Source organism: Bradysia coprophila, unplaced genomic scaffold (genome assembly GCF_014529535.1).
Source record: "Bradysia coprophila strain Holo2 unplaced genomic scaffold, BU_Bcop_v1 contig_232, whole genome shotgun sequence".
NCBI classification, from domain to species: domain Eukaryota; kingdom Metazoa; phylum Arthropoda; class Insecta; order Diptera; family Sciaridae; genus Bradysia; species Bradysia coprophila.
The window spans coordinates 23,006,709-23,026,321 of NW_023503493.1; the positions used below are offsets into that span (position 1 = coordinate 23,006,709).

The following is a 19,613-nucleotide window of genomic DNA, read 5'->3' on the forward strand; positions in this document are numbered from 1 at the left end:
AAGAAGAAGAAGAAGAAGAAGAATTGTTTTCAGCTGCAAGTAAAAAAGGAGGATCTGGTAGTATACCTCTATGATCTGGAATGAAGATCAGTAACCAACAAAACTCAAACTTCAGTAATGTCTTTTCCATTGCTTTATTTTTGCCTTTTACATATTTTTCTTTGTTTTTTGAAATATATTTACAAATAAGACTTGAAGTAAAACGTAGATGTAAATGTGTGCAACGCGTGCAACTTATACAAAAATTTGTATTTAAAAAAAAATCGATCGAACATTTTTGAATCGATCCAAGATCAAGTAGTGTCCTTCAAGTGTTTCAATAAAATATGGTAAAATCGAATTCTGAACACAAATTCTCAGCAATGGCTTTTTCTATAGTTCGAAAACTGTTTTTTCTCTTTCTTAGTTCCTTCGTCTAAATTTAATTTAAAATTAATTAGGAAATTGACTAAAAGATTTTTAAAAATAATTTTTATTTTTTAGATTTTCCGGAAGAAAATAGAAATTTGTACAAAACATTTAATTGTAAAGCTTTAGCAAACAAAAAGAAAAAAAAATACCGAGTTAGAGATTCACTTCCTGCTTGATAGTTTAACCACAGAACATTTTTATTTAAAGAAGTTGTCACTGGTAATAGAATTAAATTTTTTAATTTTTACGGAAAATTCAATGAATTAAGAAAATGAAATTTTCACTTTGACTGTAAAACGTACAATTATTCTCATCACTAAATCCACAATCTTTTCTTTTATGTTACAAATTTAAGAGAACGATAGACGAGACTTTAAATTGATAAAATTTACTCATTCCACAAAATGATAAATCTTTCATAAGAAACCCATGTCGAGTGCAGTATACAAAGCTCGTATATCACTGTGTGACGATATTCTCCAAAATGGAAATGTTAGATTCTTTGCGGCCGTCTCTTCATCCTGTCCGTCACCAATAACAACGTAGGTACTTTTCCGACCGAACCGAGTCACCACACGCTCAAAGCACGTTTCCTTGCCTGCGACAAAACATTTTTATCGATTAATTTAAGCAAAAGTTGCCAACATCACTCACACGACTCACCTAATTTCGTTGCACTGTAGATATTTTCAATTGGAAATATTTGACCGAATCCGAACAGCAATACTTTGGCTAGTGAGTGGACTAGCTGAGTGGTCGTTACCAGTACATTGACACAATTTTCACGTTGAGCTATCATACTCAAACATTTCATTATCAACGCTGACCAATTGTCGGTGGCTGCTTCAATTTCAGCTCGTACCTGGAGCCATTGATCACGTTTTTGTTGGCCTAACAGACCGCCAACACTGGGAATACAACAGAAAAAATGAGTTTTTAATTTTGGACGAAAATGAAGAAGGGATGTTGACTGGTATCGTATTAGTTTTTTTTGGTAATGGTTGACTCAATCTCATAAACGTGCCTTGAAAGTTGAAAGGGAAAATTAAATGCGACAACAACTCTTAAACCGACTGAAATAACAACGAAACCAGTCCAATCTAATCTTATATAGCAAAATAATAACGTGGTGAAGTAAAAGATTTCGTACTTAAAACAAAAGAAGTTATAGATTCGAGTTGTTATACTTTCGATACGCAAAACAATCGAAAACAGACCTCATCAACAACGGTACTCACTTGTTTCTATATAAGTTGTACGAATCTTTGATTTTTCTGTATCTAAATGCAAGTTTCCTCATCCAGTCAACACCGCCACGTACTCCAGTCGGCAAGCATAGATTTGGTGGAGCTCCTATACCAACGAAATCGGTTAATTCAAAATGATTTTTTCCAAAAATAATTTCTAACAACAATACCTTGTGGTGTTCCCGAATGAAAACCATCGGTCGCAAAATTGTAACCACTTAAGTCCTGCCCGTTATCATCAGAACTAACATCGTCTATATGCGATTGATCACAGTCTGGATTAAAGGAAATTTTTTGTTAAATTTGTTTTTCTTTCAAATGTCACATTTGTGTAAGAGCGCACGTACCTTCAACATCATTACCGAAAAAATGCACATCAGCCATATCAAATATCAGTCCTTCCATTTGTATGCCCAACTGATAGTAATGATTCTGTTCCTTTGAGTAGGTGTTTGCATATTTTCCCGTCAGCAGCGAGTGGAAGATGATTAACGTTTCATCCAAATCCCAAATGAAAACTCGTTCTGGCGCTTTCGTGTTGTCAGTCAACCCCGAATCGGATATAGTGCTGCGCGTTGGACTTGGATGAGCGTGTCTACGTCCGCGTGTTCGTCCTGTTTTCGTTGTTGGCGTTGTGGCCGTTTTGGACGAAATCGTGTTTGGCGATATCGACAATGGCGATATGGGCGAATGTGAATGAGCAAGTAGAGTGGGAGTGGTTGGATGACCATCGGATGGACTTTCCGGCAGGCCAGCAGTCAAATGAAAACTTTGACTGCCGCTGGAACCGGGTGAGCTCACATACGATGAATAATTAGCTGCATTGTAATATCCGGTTGGATATTGGTCGTTGTAATAGCCACTGTAATCTTGTTGCGCTGCGCCGAACTGTCCGAAATTGTTGTACCCATACGAGGTGTACAATTGAGAGGAGTTATTGTTTGCCGATGAGGAATAAGTTGACGCAAGATATGTGTTTGGTGAAGGAATTTTCGGCGTTGTTCTAGTCGGATAGGGAGACCCATACGACGAGTAAAACGACGGCGTGTATTGCTGCATGCTGTTGTAGTAGTTGTAATAATCTTGCTTATGGTCAAAGGAGTTTGAGTTTTGTAAACTTTCCAGGCCAGTGGTTGGATTCGAACAGAATAATGTCGAGTCTAAATGTGACGAATTCGATAAACTGCCGACGGTTGCAACATCCAATGTTGGACTTCGATTTTCCGATTTAACCAGAGCTGTTTCATTCAGCCAATGTGACATTCCCAGGTCAGACTGAATTACATTTGTACGATTTGCTGATGGCGATACACCCAAGTTTATTGAATTGTTTAAAATTGTGGATAAATGTGCGGCATTTGACGTTGTCGTATGATTACCATTATCACTTTGTGAATTGCTTGCCGAACCGCCACCGTTAGATGTTAGATTAAGTCCCAATCCAATCGATGACGACGATGTGGTGCCGGATGTGGATAGAGCTATATTGTTACCGATGCTGGCCTGTTGTGATGTGATATTATGACTGTTGATAAATGGCAATGATGGCTGAGAAAATGAGATGGAAGTTGATGTACTGAGTGGTAGATTGTTGGTTACTGCGGTTGAGTTACATTGGTTCAAGTTTCCGGTTGGACCGCATTGTCTGAAACAGAAGAACAATAAATATTTAGTTGTTCAGTTGCACAGGCGTATCTAACGATAAAGTAAAGATTATCACATCTCTGCAAACCGAATGGATGCATAAAAATAAGAGTTTCAGAATCTTAAACGTCAACCGATTCTATTCAAAGCCATTGTTTCTAAACGACGCAAAAATAAATAAGCCTAAAAACGAGTCGATTCTGCAACGCTTCATTAAAATTGTGAAAAAAAAAAATTAAAAAACATGTGCGTCACAAATGGGTCCGAATGGGATAAATGCGTGCTGTGCCTCTGATGTTGATGGTATATGGAAATATTTAGTTCGACGCACTATAAGGTCTTTAAGTATTTACCAACAAGAGAAAAAAAGCAATAACAAAAATGAAGAGCAGTGGTGCTTACATAAGTGTCATTAACAATAACACTTGCTATAAATTATTGTATTTCACGTGTCTCCTGGGAGAGAATATTGTTTTTCTTAATTATTTTTGTTTTCTTAAGATGAATAGTCACTGATGACTTCTATTATGAATGGGAAATGCATCATTCTTCTCATTATGAGTCCCATTTTGTACTACAGAATTAAATGTTTATATGCGCTTCTAAGCTAATTCAACAGGTGATTTAATAAAAGGTGAGAAAAAGCTCTCTTTCCCACTGTCTATTTCCTTTATTAGTACATTAAGGTACCGGTGAATATACCGAGCATTAATACTCTTCTCTATATTGCACAAACACGAGTGTAACGAGTGTACGTGTAATATACAGAAGAGTATTAGTGCGTGGTATATTCACTGGTACCTTATAATGTTTTATTGTATTGCGGAAACGATCAACTTATCGATATATTAATGTAGGATATATTTACCTAGATAAATAATAATGACGTCATATCAATGGATTAATTGAGGGAAATAATGTTTGGTATAATACTCCGAAAAACAGTGTTTAATGTCGATATATAGACCGCAATGCAATAATAAATATTATGCACGGATGACAAAGCGGTCGAGGCTTGCCGAGACGGCTTGTCATACGTGCATATTCTTTTTTATCGCATAAGCGAAAACGAGACAACAAGATATGCGAATGACACTTTGACAATTTACAGAAGTATAATGTTTGTGAATAATTTTTTCGGGGAATCACACCGCATATGCGATATAGTTATTTATCTAGGTATGAAGGTATTTTTTCGCACTAGATGTCGATTGCCGACCCGAGGCGAAGCCGAGGTCGACAAGACGTCGTGTGCGAAAAAATACCGGCATACCTACCGTGGTAGATACAACGTTTTTCGCAATTTCGGGCCATAATCACCTTTCCAATGCAAAACATGTCCTACATTTTGTTCTAAAATTCTTGTGTATACAGAAATTCATTTGAACGATCAAGAAGGCTGCATTATAATACACATTGCAATGTGATGTAAAGAGACGCGTTGAATGAAATCGAGTAGTCAATGCTTAGTATATACGCTTCAACAATACGTTCGGTATAATTGTGTGACTCTATAGCAGAATGGCTAAAGTCTCTGCTTTGTGCTCAAAAACCTTTTGGTGTCGGGGGTTCGATTTCTGGTCAATGCAAGATTTTTATTTATAAAAATTTAGCCTTCGTTGAAGGTAATAGGTTCTTTAGCGTGCGAAAAAAAAGCTGATAACGCACTGCGTGCGAAAAAAAACTTCATATTGCGCTGTGTCCGGGAATACAGTGAAATAAATACCTTCAAAACGACATTAAATGGATGCATGGAAAGGTGATGATTATGGACCGGAATTGCGAAAAATCTATTTATACTCTACCGTCGATTTCTTCCAATATAAAATTTGTTTACTGACGGGAGGAAATTCCCACAAGAGTCACTTCGTTCGGGCTACAACTCGCGAAATTGCCTAAAAACAATCGTCCAAAACAGATACTCAAAAAAATTTTCATGTAAGGGGTCGAAAACCTGAGAAAAATATCGAAACTCCCTCATTTTCGGCCCCGACACATGAAAATAACTATTGTATGCTTGCTAAGAGGACCGAAAGTAAAGCTGTCAATTCGCGGTGCGAAAGCTTTCGCTTTCGCCCCTTGAATTGACATTTCTTGAAAGTAAAGAAATGTCAATTCAAGGGGCGAAAGCGAAAGCTTTCGCACCGCGAATTGACAGCTTTACTTTCGGTCCTCTTAGCAAGCATACAATAGTTATTTGTGTATCTGTTTTGGACGATTGTTTTTAGGCAATTTCGCTTGTTGTAGCCCGAACGAAGTGAGGGCTACATGCGAAAGTGCCTAAAATCAATCGTCCAAAACAGATACTCAAAAAATTTTCATGTAAGGGGTCGAAAACCTGAGAAAAATATCGAAACTCCCTCATTTTCGGGCCCGACACATGAAAATAACTATTGTATGCTTGCTAAGAGGACCGAAAGTAAAGAAATGTCAATTCAAGGGGCGAAAGCGAAAGCTTTCGCACCGCGAATTGACAGCTTTACTTTCGGTCCTCTTAGCAAGCATACAATAGTTATTTGTGTATCTGTTTTGGACGATTGTTTTTAGGCAATTTTGCTTGTTGTAGCCCGAACGAAGTGAGGGCTACATGCGAAAGTGCCTAAAATCAATCGTCCAAAACAGATACTCAAAAAATTTTTCATGTAAGGGGTCGAAAACCTGAGAAAAATATCGAAACTCCCTCATTTTCGGCCCCGATACATGAAAAAATAGTATGCATCACTCGGGGCGAAAGTAAAAAAATTCAAACGTGTGAAGTTTGCAGCCCGCGCCGCAGGCAAATACTATTACTATTTAATCACTTATTCATCAAATTTACTGTTTTGAGAGTTGATGTGGTGTGTAAAGTGATTCCATACAAATTTTGTTTAACAACACTCACTTCGTTCGGGCTACAACCCGCGAAATTTCCAAAGATCTTCCGTTCACCACAGAGTGAAATAAAAAGGTAACCGTCGGCATCAGAAAAATCTCGAGTCAAAATTATAAAAAAAGAAGAAACAAACAAGAAACCGATTATCGCAGAAAGTTCGTCAATATAGATAGAAATAATCGACGTAGCGTTGGCACAATCATAGTTGAACGAATGAACCAAAAACTGAGCGGGTGAAGCAGAGCGGTACGAAATTGAACGTGTGGCAGAGTCGGGTCGATCGATTATTATTATTATTAATCGATTATTATCACTCGGTTGTATTATATGTGTTGCCACTGAGTGATAAATGCTTATCTAGGCACTATATGTGTAGGCCTAATGCGTCGAGTGACAATAAACATCGTTTCAGACACTAATGAATGTGATATCTTAAACAAACGAACTAACAGATTTAACGATCCACATCCAGGATCCGCCTGTAAAATGTTAGAAAGTTAGACGGATGACGAGATCTCTTATTATAGCTATTTCTGTTCTGTTTTTCTGCTCTATATTTTTTGTTCCTAAATTCTTGCTATTAGATTCACTTCACATTAAAACTAATTCCGTTGACATTATTATTGCATAATAATGTTGCTCATTCATTTCCACTTGTTTAACGACTAATTTAGCATAAAATAAAATTAAACACGATGTGTTTACGTACGTACACACAAGTTCAAATGGTTCTTAAAATCCCATTTAAAAAAAATGTATGAATGTGTCACTCATAATTCATTTATTAATGCTCCAAGTTAAACATACTAAAAGGAAAAGAAAAATAACTTGGAATGGAAATGTTCATAAATACCATATGCCAAAAACTAATAAGGACCAAAAGTTCAATACATTTACGCCGCAAAGACATTTCAAGTATTTCTAACACATTTCGAGAGTTTTAACTATTTTAGAGACAAAAAAAATCAGTAAAAACCTCGATAAAAACTATAAACAAAAAAAAAATGATATTTTTGTGGAACAGAAACTTAATTTGGTTATTGGTCTTATTGTGGGGTCGTGTCTGTAAATTTTGACGAATTTGATGTTACATCTAACTTGTGCTTACTTACTAAGTAAGTGTTTTCTATGGTATTATACAGTCACGGAATCCGTAGAACAAATGTATGGAAAAGAACACTAAATTACTTATAATCAACCAACAGCATGAACCTCCTCTAAATTTTAAAGGTCGTTCATATTTAGTATCCTTTCATTTATGATCAGTCAGTCGTTAATCAAAAGGTCCACCAATGTCTTAGTGCAACAAATCGACAATCTACGTAGTATGTCGTGTCTATGTATTTTCAATCGCTCTAGTTGTTTAGTTGATAACTTAAAAAGGGAAGCATGGGATAGAATTAACTACTTCTGATTTTGATTCTTTAAATAGTACATTTCGTACCTAGGAATAAAAGCGTGTGAGAAGTTTCCAGGCAGAGCCGAAGGCGAAGGTGGTACGAATAGTATTTTTCATATTGGACGGAGAAAAAGTGCGACGAAGTCGCTCTTTTCGGGTCCTAGGTATGAAAAATATTTTTCATACCTAGGACCCGAAAATTGCTGCCACCGACACCAAAACCCAATGCTTATCGAGCAACACCTCTAACCATTCGGCTATTTTTTATTTTTATTTTAAAATGACGTATAGGATAACAAAATCGAACAAAATATACATACTAGACTAGATGTATTGCGAAAGAAAATTCAAGTTTTAATCCCAACCAGTTACTTCCGTTCATAATGATGAGTGACCACTAGCCATTGATTACGAATTTCCCGACTGGGAGATCTTCGAGAGATGTTCAGTCACGCAAATTGAAATACGATGTTAATGGAATGGCCAAACAATCAATTGACTCTATGTAGATATGCATTTGAAAACTGGTCCAGATCTGTTCGTTCCGGTGTGCTGAATGTGTACAATTACTCCTGTTTTTCGTTGACTGGGAGATTTCGATGAAATGTTCAGCCATGATGAGTGAAATACAAGACGAAAGGTAACCACACCAGATCTGATTGCAGCGCCGGTAAATTGATTTGATGTTCGCTTTGCGTTCCTTGACTGGGAGATTTCAATGTTGGAAAGAAGTGTTCAGTCGTCGTTTTGTTGACACGCGATTGCGTAATCTTCAAGAACCAATGGAGTAAAGCGAATATGATTGGTTGCCATCTTCCTTGAATTAAGCTCACAGATGGAAATATGCATTGTTGGTATAAGTTGAGGTTATGTTGTCTCTTCTGTTTTTTGTGTACGTTTTGTTGCTGAATTTGCCATGCTATTCACCACACTCCATGAAATTAGCGTTTGTGAGTCCATTCCATTGCGATTTAGATTCACAAATTTTTTAACGTGTACAACACTTAGAAAAACTTTCGGCTATTGAGATATATAGTCGCAGTGAACCAATTTTTGAAGCGAACATAAATGCAGTCTACTTGATCGTTCATACAATATTTCGTTGATACAGCCGAATGTATGTTAAAAGTAGAGTTATGTTTTGCATTTCAAAAGTTCATTTTTCGCAGCTTGTTGCAGAAAACGTTGTATGCAACACGTTGCGAAAGTGGTAGTTTTTGTCACACGATGTGGTTAACATCACATCTAGTGACAAAAATTACCACTTTTCGCAACTAGTTGCATAAATAACTAATATTCTCTTCTTTCCTCTTCTACGATTTCCCTAATTTCTTTTTGCTCAATGTTTTATTTACTTGATAAATTTGAACATAAAAATTAAATTTGTCGAAAATAGTCGTCAGTTTCGTAATAAGGTAGCGATAAACAAATTTATGAGCAGTTTTACTAACAACCTTTTAATACAGCTGACGTAAGAAAATTGTTGAGTCAACTATAATGAAATTTAAAAGAAATTTGTACAGTTTTTAACATTCAAAAGTATCGACATATTATACATTTTTTATTTTGCTTACTTCTCTCATTTCTCCATATACTCGTTATGGAGAAATGAGAGAAGTTGGAGAAATAAGAAATGTATAATATGTTGATACTTATGAATGTTACAAACTGTAAGATCAAAAAAAAATTGTAACCCTTCTATAACTAATGTCAACTATAATGACTAGAGTCGAAATTTTCTATTTTCTTCCAGAGGTGAATGCAACGTGTTTTACAGTGCAGGCGAGAAAATTGGTTTTGCCTTTGTTGCGAAAAATGTTTTGCTTATCTTGGTAAAAACAACATGATACAACACAAAACAAAAAAAAGGTGACAGTTCGGTAGAAACAACTCCTATTATGTTCCCTGTCAAAACAAGAGGCGAGAAAATAGACATTTTCTCCTCCGACCTGTCATCAGACACGGCTTCAACAAAACATAATTTTGTGATATCATTTTGATTGAGGGAAATAAGGCTAATCACACTATAATTATTTTCTATACTCAAAATGCGTTGACAAAATGTCACTTTGTTAATGTTTTGTCTGAGGACAATTAAGTGGAGAAAATTTCTTTTTTCTACCAGGAGGAGAAAGTGAAAATTTTATTCCTCGAATTGTCACATTGTTTTTTCTTACCTCGGTAACTAAGTAACTACTCCATATCTATACAACAAATTTTTCAATTATAATGTATGAATTCATATAAGCGCCATCATCTCAGTCATCACACTTATTGTGCTGTGCTCCAAGTCCACAGATAAAAAAACTCTTTTTTATTTCTTCTAAAATCTTCATAGGAGGTCCACCAATAAATTATATAAGCTCATAATCTTAATACGGGTTCACGCTTCCTTCGTTACGTTTTTAAGTAAATCATTCCCATTTTTATTCATAAAAATATATCGTAACAATGGGTTATGGATTGGTTACAACAACCTCACACACCCGAGGAAGAAAAACCAAACGAACAACAACAATGAGAAAAAGAAACTCTCCTCGTACAATAATAATCAAATCATTACAGATTTTTTTTCCGTTGTTCCTTCAAAAAAAAAAAAAAACTTTAACAGAATTATTATCTGACTTTGATGTGGTGCCTTGTGATAAACACATTAAAAACGTTGTTTTCTCAAATAATAATAAAGGCTGAAGAAGAAGAAGAACAAAAAAAAAATTAAGAACTCTGTTTATAATAAAAAATGGAATAAAATTATTGCTTGGAATATTTTTTATTTATGAAGAAAAAAAATTTGTAATAAGAAAATTTTCGGTTTATATAGAAAATATATCTTGTTGAGAACCAAAAAAAAAAGAGAAACCGGTTGGACACATTTGTTAACTGCTAAGTGTAAAAATTTACAACTTAATTTTTAATTGTTTGTCTATTTTTGAGCTTCTCACTATTAAGTCTCGGGTTGTTTAACTGAAGAACAGGTGGATACATAAGATTCGTTTTTTTCCTCATTTCGTTTTTTTTTATCTCTATTTCATCGTCTGTTTATGTTTGTGTTGTAATTAATAGTCTGTTTAAAATATTAAACTTTATTCAAATATCATTTCTAATATACGCCATGTTAACATGAATGTAATACGCAAAGTATTAAACATTCACAGAAAAATTATGCAACACAATTAATTTGAATGAAACATTGTACAAAGTGCAATATGTGACTTGCATGCCGTAATTTACATTCAAAAAGCCGCACACACATTAAACCCGAATACAAATTGTGTTTCATTAATTTCCCATCAAATTTTCTTCGTTTTTTTTTTTGCAAAACATGAAAACAAGAGGAATACGCGAAAATGATTTTCATTTTTGACATACAAAATTTCATTGGATGAACGCCAAATGCCAGTAAAATATGAACATTTTACTCATTTTATTTGGAATAAAATAACGAGACTTACCGGCTGGGCGATGTTTGTCTCATTATGAACGTAAAATCTTAATTAGTTTTGAATTTACAACCGAAATAGTTTAAGGGGCTTTCATGTATTTATTTGAAAATGTAATTTGTTTCTGGGAATTGATGCATACAAATTGGGAAAATGTATTTTCATAAAACGTTATAATTTACCTGCTTGAATTCCTATCGTTTGGTTCTGTCGCTTCTATTTTCGGTCTTTTCACCTGCAACGTAAGAAAAATTTATTTTATTTTAGGTTTTCAACAAAATACTTTAATTGTAAGAATTAAGGAGACAACATCTGCAATAATTAGAAGAAGTAGTAATCTATTCACAGCATCCCCAGGCCGGGCCTGTCCTATGTACATAACAAAAAACTAAACTCGAAAAGTAATAAAAAACGGGTATAATTGCTTGACACGGTGCGCTTGAAATGGACTTAATTAAGAGTGGGATATAACTCTAATTTATTTCTTTATCGTTGTTCCTCGTAGTTCTGAGTAGTTATGTGGTTTGTTATTGTGGTACAATGTGGACATAACTACCTTTACAGTGACACCACACAGGTCTGACTTCAAATTTTGTAAATTTGCCTTTTCCATTACTAAGAAAAATTGAAAAAATTGGTGTCATTGGAAAGGTAATGATGTCCACTGTGGCAAATAACAAAATCAACATAGGAAACTGTTTCCAATCTCAATATTTATAAGGAAAAACTCTTATATAGCACCTGATATACACCTTGAAGTGCTCCAATTCAAAAAAGTCACCGTCTGTGACCAACTTCTTTTTTGCTCAAAATATTCTGTTTAACACTAGGAACAATAATAAAGAAAATTTTTTAGTTACGTCTTACTCTTAATTAAGTCCAATTCAAGCGCACCGTGCTGTATTTTTGAGTGGTAAGCTGTGACTGTGTCGAAATGCTAAGACTTCAACTTTCTTGAAACGGCAAGCATGTTACTACAAACTGCTAAATAATGCTACTTCTTACGTTTGACGTATCGCCTAATGTTTGCTAATTCTTTTACTTCGTTTGTTTTTACTATACAAGTGTCGTTGCGGCCGATAACAGATGGATAATAGTTTTTTAAATGCTAAATCTGAGATGCTACACTCGTCCTAGTTTTCTAAATTATTGTACTGCATTTTCCAAAATGTCATTGCCGTTATAGTTAAGTTCTTACTGTATATCGTAACTAAGGTTTTTTTTTCTAAAGCTTGAGGTAAAGTAATATTTTGTTTAACTAAATGCCGATTTAAATACTTGTATTTCTGAAAGGCCCACAATACAGAGACTGTTTTCGTGCTTAACTAAGTGTTTTAAGGCACATCTAGACACTGTCTTAGAAGGGCCAATTAACTGCTTGTCTGACATAGTCAGCTCATATGTTCTTTATCAGTTTTTACTAGTATTTTAATGTTCCGACGGTTTTTTTAGACGAAATAAGGTATATTTAAATAATTCAAATTACGAACGCATCAAGGAACTTGAGTTAGTAAATGCCAATGACAAACCCATACTGTTTCTGCATCTGTCAATCCTAATTTACTTGTCAGACTATCAGAAACTTAGAAAATACAGAAGTGGAATCTGCAAATCTGTGCGGAGGTGTTGTGTGACAATATTGAAAATGAGCTAGCTTTCTAAAAAATGCTAATTGAAATTAAGTTTTTTTATTATTATCGTGTTTAATGAGAATACATTTTCTTTCGAGCATTGTCATTTCAAATTTGATAAACACAGAAATCAGCAGAGCACTGGAGGTAATAATAATTGACGTATTTAAATGGCTAAAAAAACGCTTAACTTCTAGCTACTCATTATAAAGACATACCATGGATGTTTAAAGAGTTGGTGAGACGGATAATTAGACTCGCACGATACGAAGTAAATCGTGAGAGTCTTTATGTTTTGCCCACCATCGTGTAAGTAAGTGAAATAATCGAAAACGGCCTATATCGTAGTGGGCAATTATTATCAGTATGATATTATAAGACGATTGAGCCATGTCCGTCCGTCCGTCCGTCCGTCCGTCCGTCCGTCTGTCCGTCCGTCCGTCTGTCCGTCCGTCCGTCCGTCCGTCCGTCCGTCCGTCCGTCCGTCCGTCCGTCCGTCTGTCTGTCCGTGTGTCGTAACTTTAGAGAAATATGAAAGGACGGTTGAAGCGACACGCTCAAACTATCCAAACTTTTGATCCCGATCTTTTTGACTCTGCCCATCTACAATTATCACTTGAGTCTGGTATATTGATGAAGGGTGAGCCTTTTCGATCAGACCTCAAAAATTTATAGGTCACAGCGTCTCGCGCAACGACACACATCACTCCATTAAGATTTTTAGTCCCAATCGAATTCACTCTGCCCAACTACCATTCTCACGTATGTCTGATATGTGATAGAGGGTGAGCCTTTTCGATGAGAACTCAAATATTAGTATCTGAAAGTGGCCAGCAGTATGCTTCAACGAAGATGTTCACCAGACGAGGGCTGCGTAAATTGCTGTAAATTTCTGTAATAAATTCAATTACGCAATGTGTGGAAATATTGCGAAATCATGCGAAATATTGCGAAATTGGTGTGATAGTTAACTTTCAATAGTTGACCATGAAATGTCGAACAATCTAGTAGCTAGCGGATCATACATTTTAATCAGTCAATTCATGACGCTCGTCCAGTTAACATCTCCGCTAAAACATTCTCCCTCAAATTGATAGTCAACTATCAATAGTTGATAGTTGAGAGAGAATGTTTTAACGGTGATGTTAACTAGACAAGAGTCACGACTTGACTGATTAAAATGTGTGATCCGCTCGTCCAGTTAACATCTCCACTAAAACATTCTCCCTCAACTATTGATAGTCAACTATCAATAGTTGATAGTTGAGAGAGAATGTTTTAGCGGAGATGTTAACTAGACGAGCGTCACGACTTGACTGATTAAAATGTATGATCCGCTAACCCTACATTGTTCGACATTTGACAGTTGACTATTATGTGATTTCACAATTTTACCATAAATTTCGTAATTGAATTTATGTAATAAGGACTACTGCGATTGTGGCAATTGTAATAGCAATTACACTCAACTAAGAAATGAGTGGAAATATTGCGAAAAATGTAGTTTAGGAACGTGCGAGTCTATTGCTAACGCGCCTGCCGCGTAAATCTCCTCTTGTTTTTTGTTGAACCTTTGTTGAATTTTCTCAGGACAAAATATCTCAATATTCTTTTCTCTGCGTTGAATTGACATTCTTCATTTCTCTTGCTTTTCAGAAAAGACACAATTTTTTCAGTTGTCATATAAAATGTATGTAACTTTCCAGGACCTGCCAAACAGTGACCTTGCTCAATGAAAATACTTCTACCAAGGAGACTAAAAAAATAACTTTCTCAATCATTCATTAAAGACTTACTTAAGTTACAGAATTTACGTGCGCAAAACAGTAAGACTTTTTTATTTGATTCGTTTTGCACACGTAAATACTGTAACTTTTGTAACAAAGCTGTTTTTGCTGTAATCCTTAATTTCTTGATGTGTCATTTGAATTCACATACGAAATGAGAAACCAGTGAAACGATGAAAGAACATAAAGAGTAGCATGCGAAAGTGGCTGTATTTACTTGTGCAAACCTGTAGAATGAATTTTATATCATTTTTTTCGGCATCCAATAAAATTCAAAAATTTCACACCAATTATAACTACTGCTTTCTACATAAATTTAAAATATTTCTACCAACACATTACCAGCATAATAAATAAACGAAACAAAAAATGACAATCTCAACCATAATTCGAACTCACACACACCATTCACAGGAAAATATCCTAATTATTCATATTTATTACATAAATTAAAATGTTTTAAGAATTAAACTCAAAAATTCTTCATATTTTTTGGTTCGAACTTTTGTTTCTGTAAAACGACAGAAACAAACAAAAAATCGAAAATATTTTTACAAAAAATTATTGTTGAACTTGAGGTGCTGGTACTGTTTTATGTGATATTTATTGGTGTTATTTATGGGTAAACTTCAATGTTAAGATCTGATAAAGAATATCAAAATTTATATTTTATAGAAATTGTAAATAAAAACCTAGAAAATATTATACGTCGTCCAACCAAAAATCTCAAATACACCTTGGTCATACACACATACGCACGTTTTGTACCGAAGGCATTTAGTGTTTTGATAAAGAAATGAATTGGTCTTTAAATCACATTATAATATACCCGGAGTCAGAGGAGAAGAGTTAATTTTATTTGGCCATTCTTTTTCCATATTATAAACAAATAAAATAAAAATTATTTATACATTTTTGTGTGTTGACCATTACGACAACAGCAACAACAACAACAAAAAAAGGTGGATTTTAAGTACCTTTGGTTCTATCATTTTATCAATCAGTCCACAGCGGGGTGCTGATATATAACAAGGCATTAATGTCACCATTTCAAGTAAATCTCAAAAAGTATAATTGTTGTATGGAAACCTCCACCGTATTTCACTGGGTTGTTTGTTCAGTGTGGTTTTTATTATGCAGAACCATGGGTTTAAATTTAATTTAAAGAAAAATAAATTTATCGTCAAATTGACTGCAGCATATTCACTGAAATTTGTCTTTCGCGGTTTTTGTAGCGCTTTTTTATTATATTTGTTTTAAGAAATTAAACAATTTTTCTTTTAATTATTGCACTTTATCATCAGTTGTTGTTTTGACTAAATTTCTTGTTTTTAATTTTAATTAAAATATTTTTATCACAACTTTGTCGCTGAACAATTTATATTAACTTCATCTTTTGCACGGTTGAACTTGGTTTATTGTGGCATATTCGTTACACCTTGATGACTATTATCTTTAGTTATAACTCTAATCTGAAAACATTTTCAATATAAATTAAAATCTTGTAAGCGGCAAATAGGCGGGTGATTTGATCTTAATATAACACATGAAAAAAAGAATTTGAGGGATAGATCTTCTGAAGGATATTTTAGTAGTTTTTTCTTGTTTTCATCTCGTTCGTTCAAAGGAATGTTTAGTATGAATGAATGTACTATAAAACACTTCTTGTATGCGCACACATAAAAAAAACGGTTTCAGCATATTTAGTTTTGCCTTTATATAAATATTGAAAACGAAATCAATTCCGAGAATTTTTTTTAAATTTATGCCCACTTCTTTAGCATATGTGCATTGCCGTATAGAGATTTACACATGTAGGACAGTTTTTACCTAATATGAATGTGCCTTTTAAGCATGTCGGAATTTCTGGTGTTTTTATCATATTTTTTTGAATAAGAAAATTATGCTCATGCAATAAACGATTTTCTTTATTTCACAGAAGGATGGAATTGGGATGACATAATTAATGTCGACCGAAGCATGTGGACTTGAACAATTATGTGAAATGACTTTTTCCTTACATTATAAGAGAGTTCTTATGGTATGTCAGGTTATTTTTTTGTATATATGAGTTCGAATAGAGGCAATAAAATATCTTACAAAAATTAAGCGAAAATTCTCATCATTTATGAAAATAATCGATTTTCACGCTCATGAAACTACTACTGAAATGGTCAGTACTGAACCATATAGACGGATTTCACTCAAATCTAATTAGAAATGAAGTCTTCTTCTCTCTAATTTTCCTACAAAATTGCACATAATCTACAAAATTTGCAAACTACAACTACTGCACTAAAACAAACAAAACGTCTCAGGATATTGTCGTCCTTATTCAAGAAATATAGAGTAGTCATGTACATAACTAGGAATAAAAATATGAAAAGTAGAGTTTTCGTATGTTGTTCCGAGGCGTTGCCGAAAAACGAGACTTTCCATTTTTACAGCTGAAGGCATCGACGCCAGTGATTGATATAGTAGGATATAAAAGAAGCTTTAATTCATTGATATTTTCTATCAGGATATGAGATGCATGTAGAGAAACGACGTCAATTTTTTCGATTATTTAATTCAAAATGAATGACATAGGAATAGTTAGCAAAACAAGTTGAAACTCCAAGCATTGGCAGATAAATTTAAGGTCGAAAGGATGAAACAGAAAAAACAACCTATAACAGTTTTAGTTTTAGTTTCAACCTGATACAGACGTCAACCATCTGTTATCAATAACCAGTAATAAACGACAAGGTGTAATCAATCAGTTGAAAATGCTTAGATCAAATGAAGTAACAGATTCGATTGTAGGAAAACGCTTATACGCTTATCTACTGTGAAAGGTAAAAGCAAAGAATTTACTTAACTGTAACAGGTTGTCATCGGTTATCAACAACGACAGCAATAATAAACGACAAGCTCTGACTAATGAAGTCTTATATAGTAAAAAGCATTTTCAAAACATGTGAAGTAAAAGATTTCTGAAATTAATTTTTGAAAATCTTCGATCAAATGAAGTAATAGATCAGATAGTAAAACTATTAATTTGCTTGCCGTCTGTGACAGGTTAAAAGCACAATTCGAAGAACTGAACCTGTCACATACGGCTATTCATCTGTTATCGATAACGACGACAAAAATAACGACAAGCTCTGTATAATATTGTCCTTTAAATAGTAAAATGCATGTTAAAAAAATTGAACAACAGATTAAAGATACTTTGATCGATGGAAGTAATAGACCCGATAATAATACTGGTCATATGCTTGCCGTCTGTAATAGGTTATATAAGCAAAAAAAGTTCATTAGTAAATTGCAGAAATTGAAGATAAGGCTGAATCGGAGCTCGATGGATTGACCGTCGGCATAACTTGCGAAAATTTGAATTAAATAATCGTGAACAATGAAATCGTTCACGGTGTCAGAGGATTATGTTCGCTAGGAGTTTTTTTCAATGATTAAGCTACGAATTGGGAATTTTGCAGTTTATGTCAAAATTAATTTTGGAATATTTTGATTCACTGAGGTCACACCATTCGCAAACACGTTCATATAAAAATAAAAGCAACAAACAGAAAACAGCAACAAGAAAAACTGCACTTTACAAGACATATATAGTACATACACTTCAGACATATAACGGTTGTAGCCGATTTAGTTACCTCGTGAGTTATCTAAAGTGCAAAGAAAAACCAAACAAATGATAAGAAGTGGACAATTTTTCACGTCCCGTTTTGTTTATCAATTTTAATTTTCACAGAAGGATTTTTTTTTAAATTTAATTAGCACAACACCCGTACACCTATCATAAAATTTAAATTTTCATTCGAACGTGTGAAATTTTCCTTTTTATCGGTTTTTAACAATCCGCTTTTCGGTAATATTTTTAATCCATTAATTTGTAGTGTGTTGTTTACAGCAGATTGTTGAACAAATTATTTTATTTTCCACTGGGTAATATCACATTACAACATCCATCGATTCAATAAAACATTAATAGTTGTGTACACATCTTCTTACATTAAACATAATAATTCAAAGTTTATTGTTTTATTTTTTAAAGTTTTTTCAAATTCAAAAAAACCATACTACTAAAACTGTAAGTGTAAACCGATCCATTCATTCCAACCGTCGTGAAGTAACTAAGGCTTAAATTCCATAAACCTTCTTCACGATATTATTTGAACAGAGTCGATGTGTGTATATGTAACGAAGCACAATCGGAGGAAATATAATGTGCTTCAATCATACTAGTTGGATATATATGTTACGTAGATCTATATGTTGTGTATACACATAGACATTTCTTTTCTCACTTACAATAAATTTGCACAGGATTCGGATTATATGTTTGTTTCAGTCGAAAAATGTTGTAGCTCTCCGCTCTTTATCGACCTCTGTCTACCATCTAAATGAAAAGGAAAAAACGTTTTGTCTCTGTTTTTCTTGTTCCATTCAACTATTTTCCTGGTTGTGCATTTTTATTTGGTTCGATTTAAAAAAGCAAAAAAGATTTTCTTCGACACACGCAGATAAAATTGGTATCGACATCGGACTGTCAAGAAAATATCTTTCAATTAATCAAATATTTAAAATAGATGACAAATTTTATTTTATTTTTAATCCCATTATTAACACGTTGATTTAAGGAGAGGCTAAAGAGATTGGCCTCGGTTTGTGTCTATGATATTCTGACCATACGCCCCATCTATCGGACGGTGGCGGCACTTGGTTAGGGTTTTCGCTAAATTTGGCTAGTTAGCGCCACCTACAGTTTGTTTTGGAATATTCATGAAATTCGAGACAAATAGCACTCCCGCACAAGATTTGACCACAAATTTCTACACAGAATTTCTACACAAATATCCTGGGGAATAGACAAACCTTTAATAGCCTCGGTTACAGGTCTTCCAGGTCTTTACAGTTGAAAAAATCTATCCAGATGAGCTATATGGCACAACAGTTGCCAACACTTTGCCAACACTTTGCCTAACAATATCACGATATTACCAGTAAATTCGCTTGGATCCACATTTTTTTCTCATGAGTATCATAATAATGTAGCACTAGTCGGTCGAACAACATGACTTCGACCCGACGAAACTCGCACTGCATCAATTACATTTCCATTTTTATTTACTTTCATTTTTCACGCGTTCGCGATACACCGAATAAAACTAATACTAGA

General features: G+C 34.3%; 1 protein-coding gene across 2 annotated transcripts; it reads right to left on the bottom strand.

Annotated features, from left to right (window-relative positions):
- Nucleotides 1-164: 164 nt before the first annotated feature.
- On the bottom strand, nucleotides 165-18,566 carry LOC119076368 (developmental protein eyes absent). 2 transcript variants are annotated; one of them, XM_037183075.1, is made up of 9 exons: nucleotides 18,088-18,566; nucleotides 15,409-15,903; nucleotides 11,196-11,248; nucleotides 3,038-3,303; nucleotides 2,006-2,956; nucleotides 1,829-1,933; nucleotides 1,650-1,764; nucleotides 1,075-1,319; nucleotides 165-1,009 (listed from the first exon to the last, which is right to left on the bottom strand). In XM_037183075.1, the coding sequence occupies exons 2-9, from the start codon at nucleotides 15,478-15,480 to the stop codon at nucleotides 828-830; spliced, it is 1,989 nt and encodes a 662-aa protein (XP_037038970.1). In that variant the 5' UTR covers nucleotides 15,481-15,903; nucleotides 18,088-18,566; the 3' UTR covers nucleotides 165-827. The 2 variants fall into 2 exon arrangements, with proteins under 2 accessions (XP_037038970.1, XP_037038969.1); XM_037183074.1 differs by having other exon boundaries at nucleotides 2,006-3,303.
- Nucleotides 18,567-19,613: the final 1,047 nt, after the last annotated feature.

Coding starts and splice junctions, on each gene's coding strand:
- LOC119076368 (XM_037183074.1), bottom strand. CDS start 15,480: ATGGTGACATTAATGCCTTGTTATATATCAGCACCCCGCTGTGGACTG. Junction 1,320..1,649: donor TACAACTTATATAGAAACAA/GTGAGTACCGTT, acceptor TTGTATTCCCAG/TGTTGGCGGTCTGTTAGGCC. Junction 1,010..1,074: donor CTACAGTGCAACGAAATTAG/GTGAGTCGTGTG, acceptor GTTTTGTCGCAG/GCAAGGAAACGTGCTTTGAG.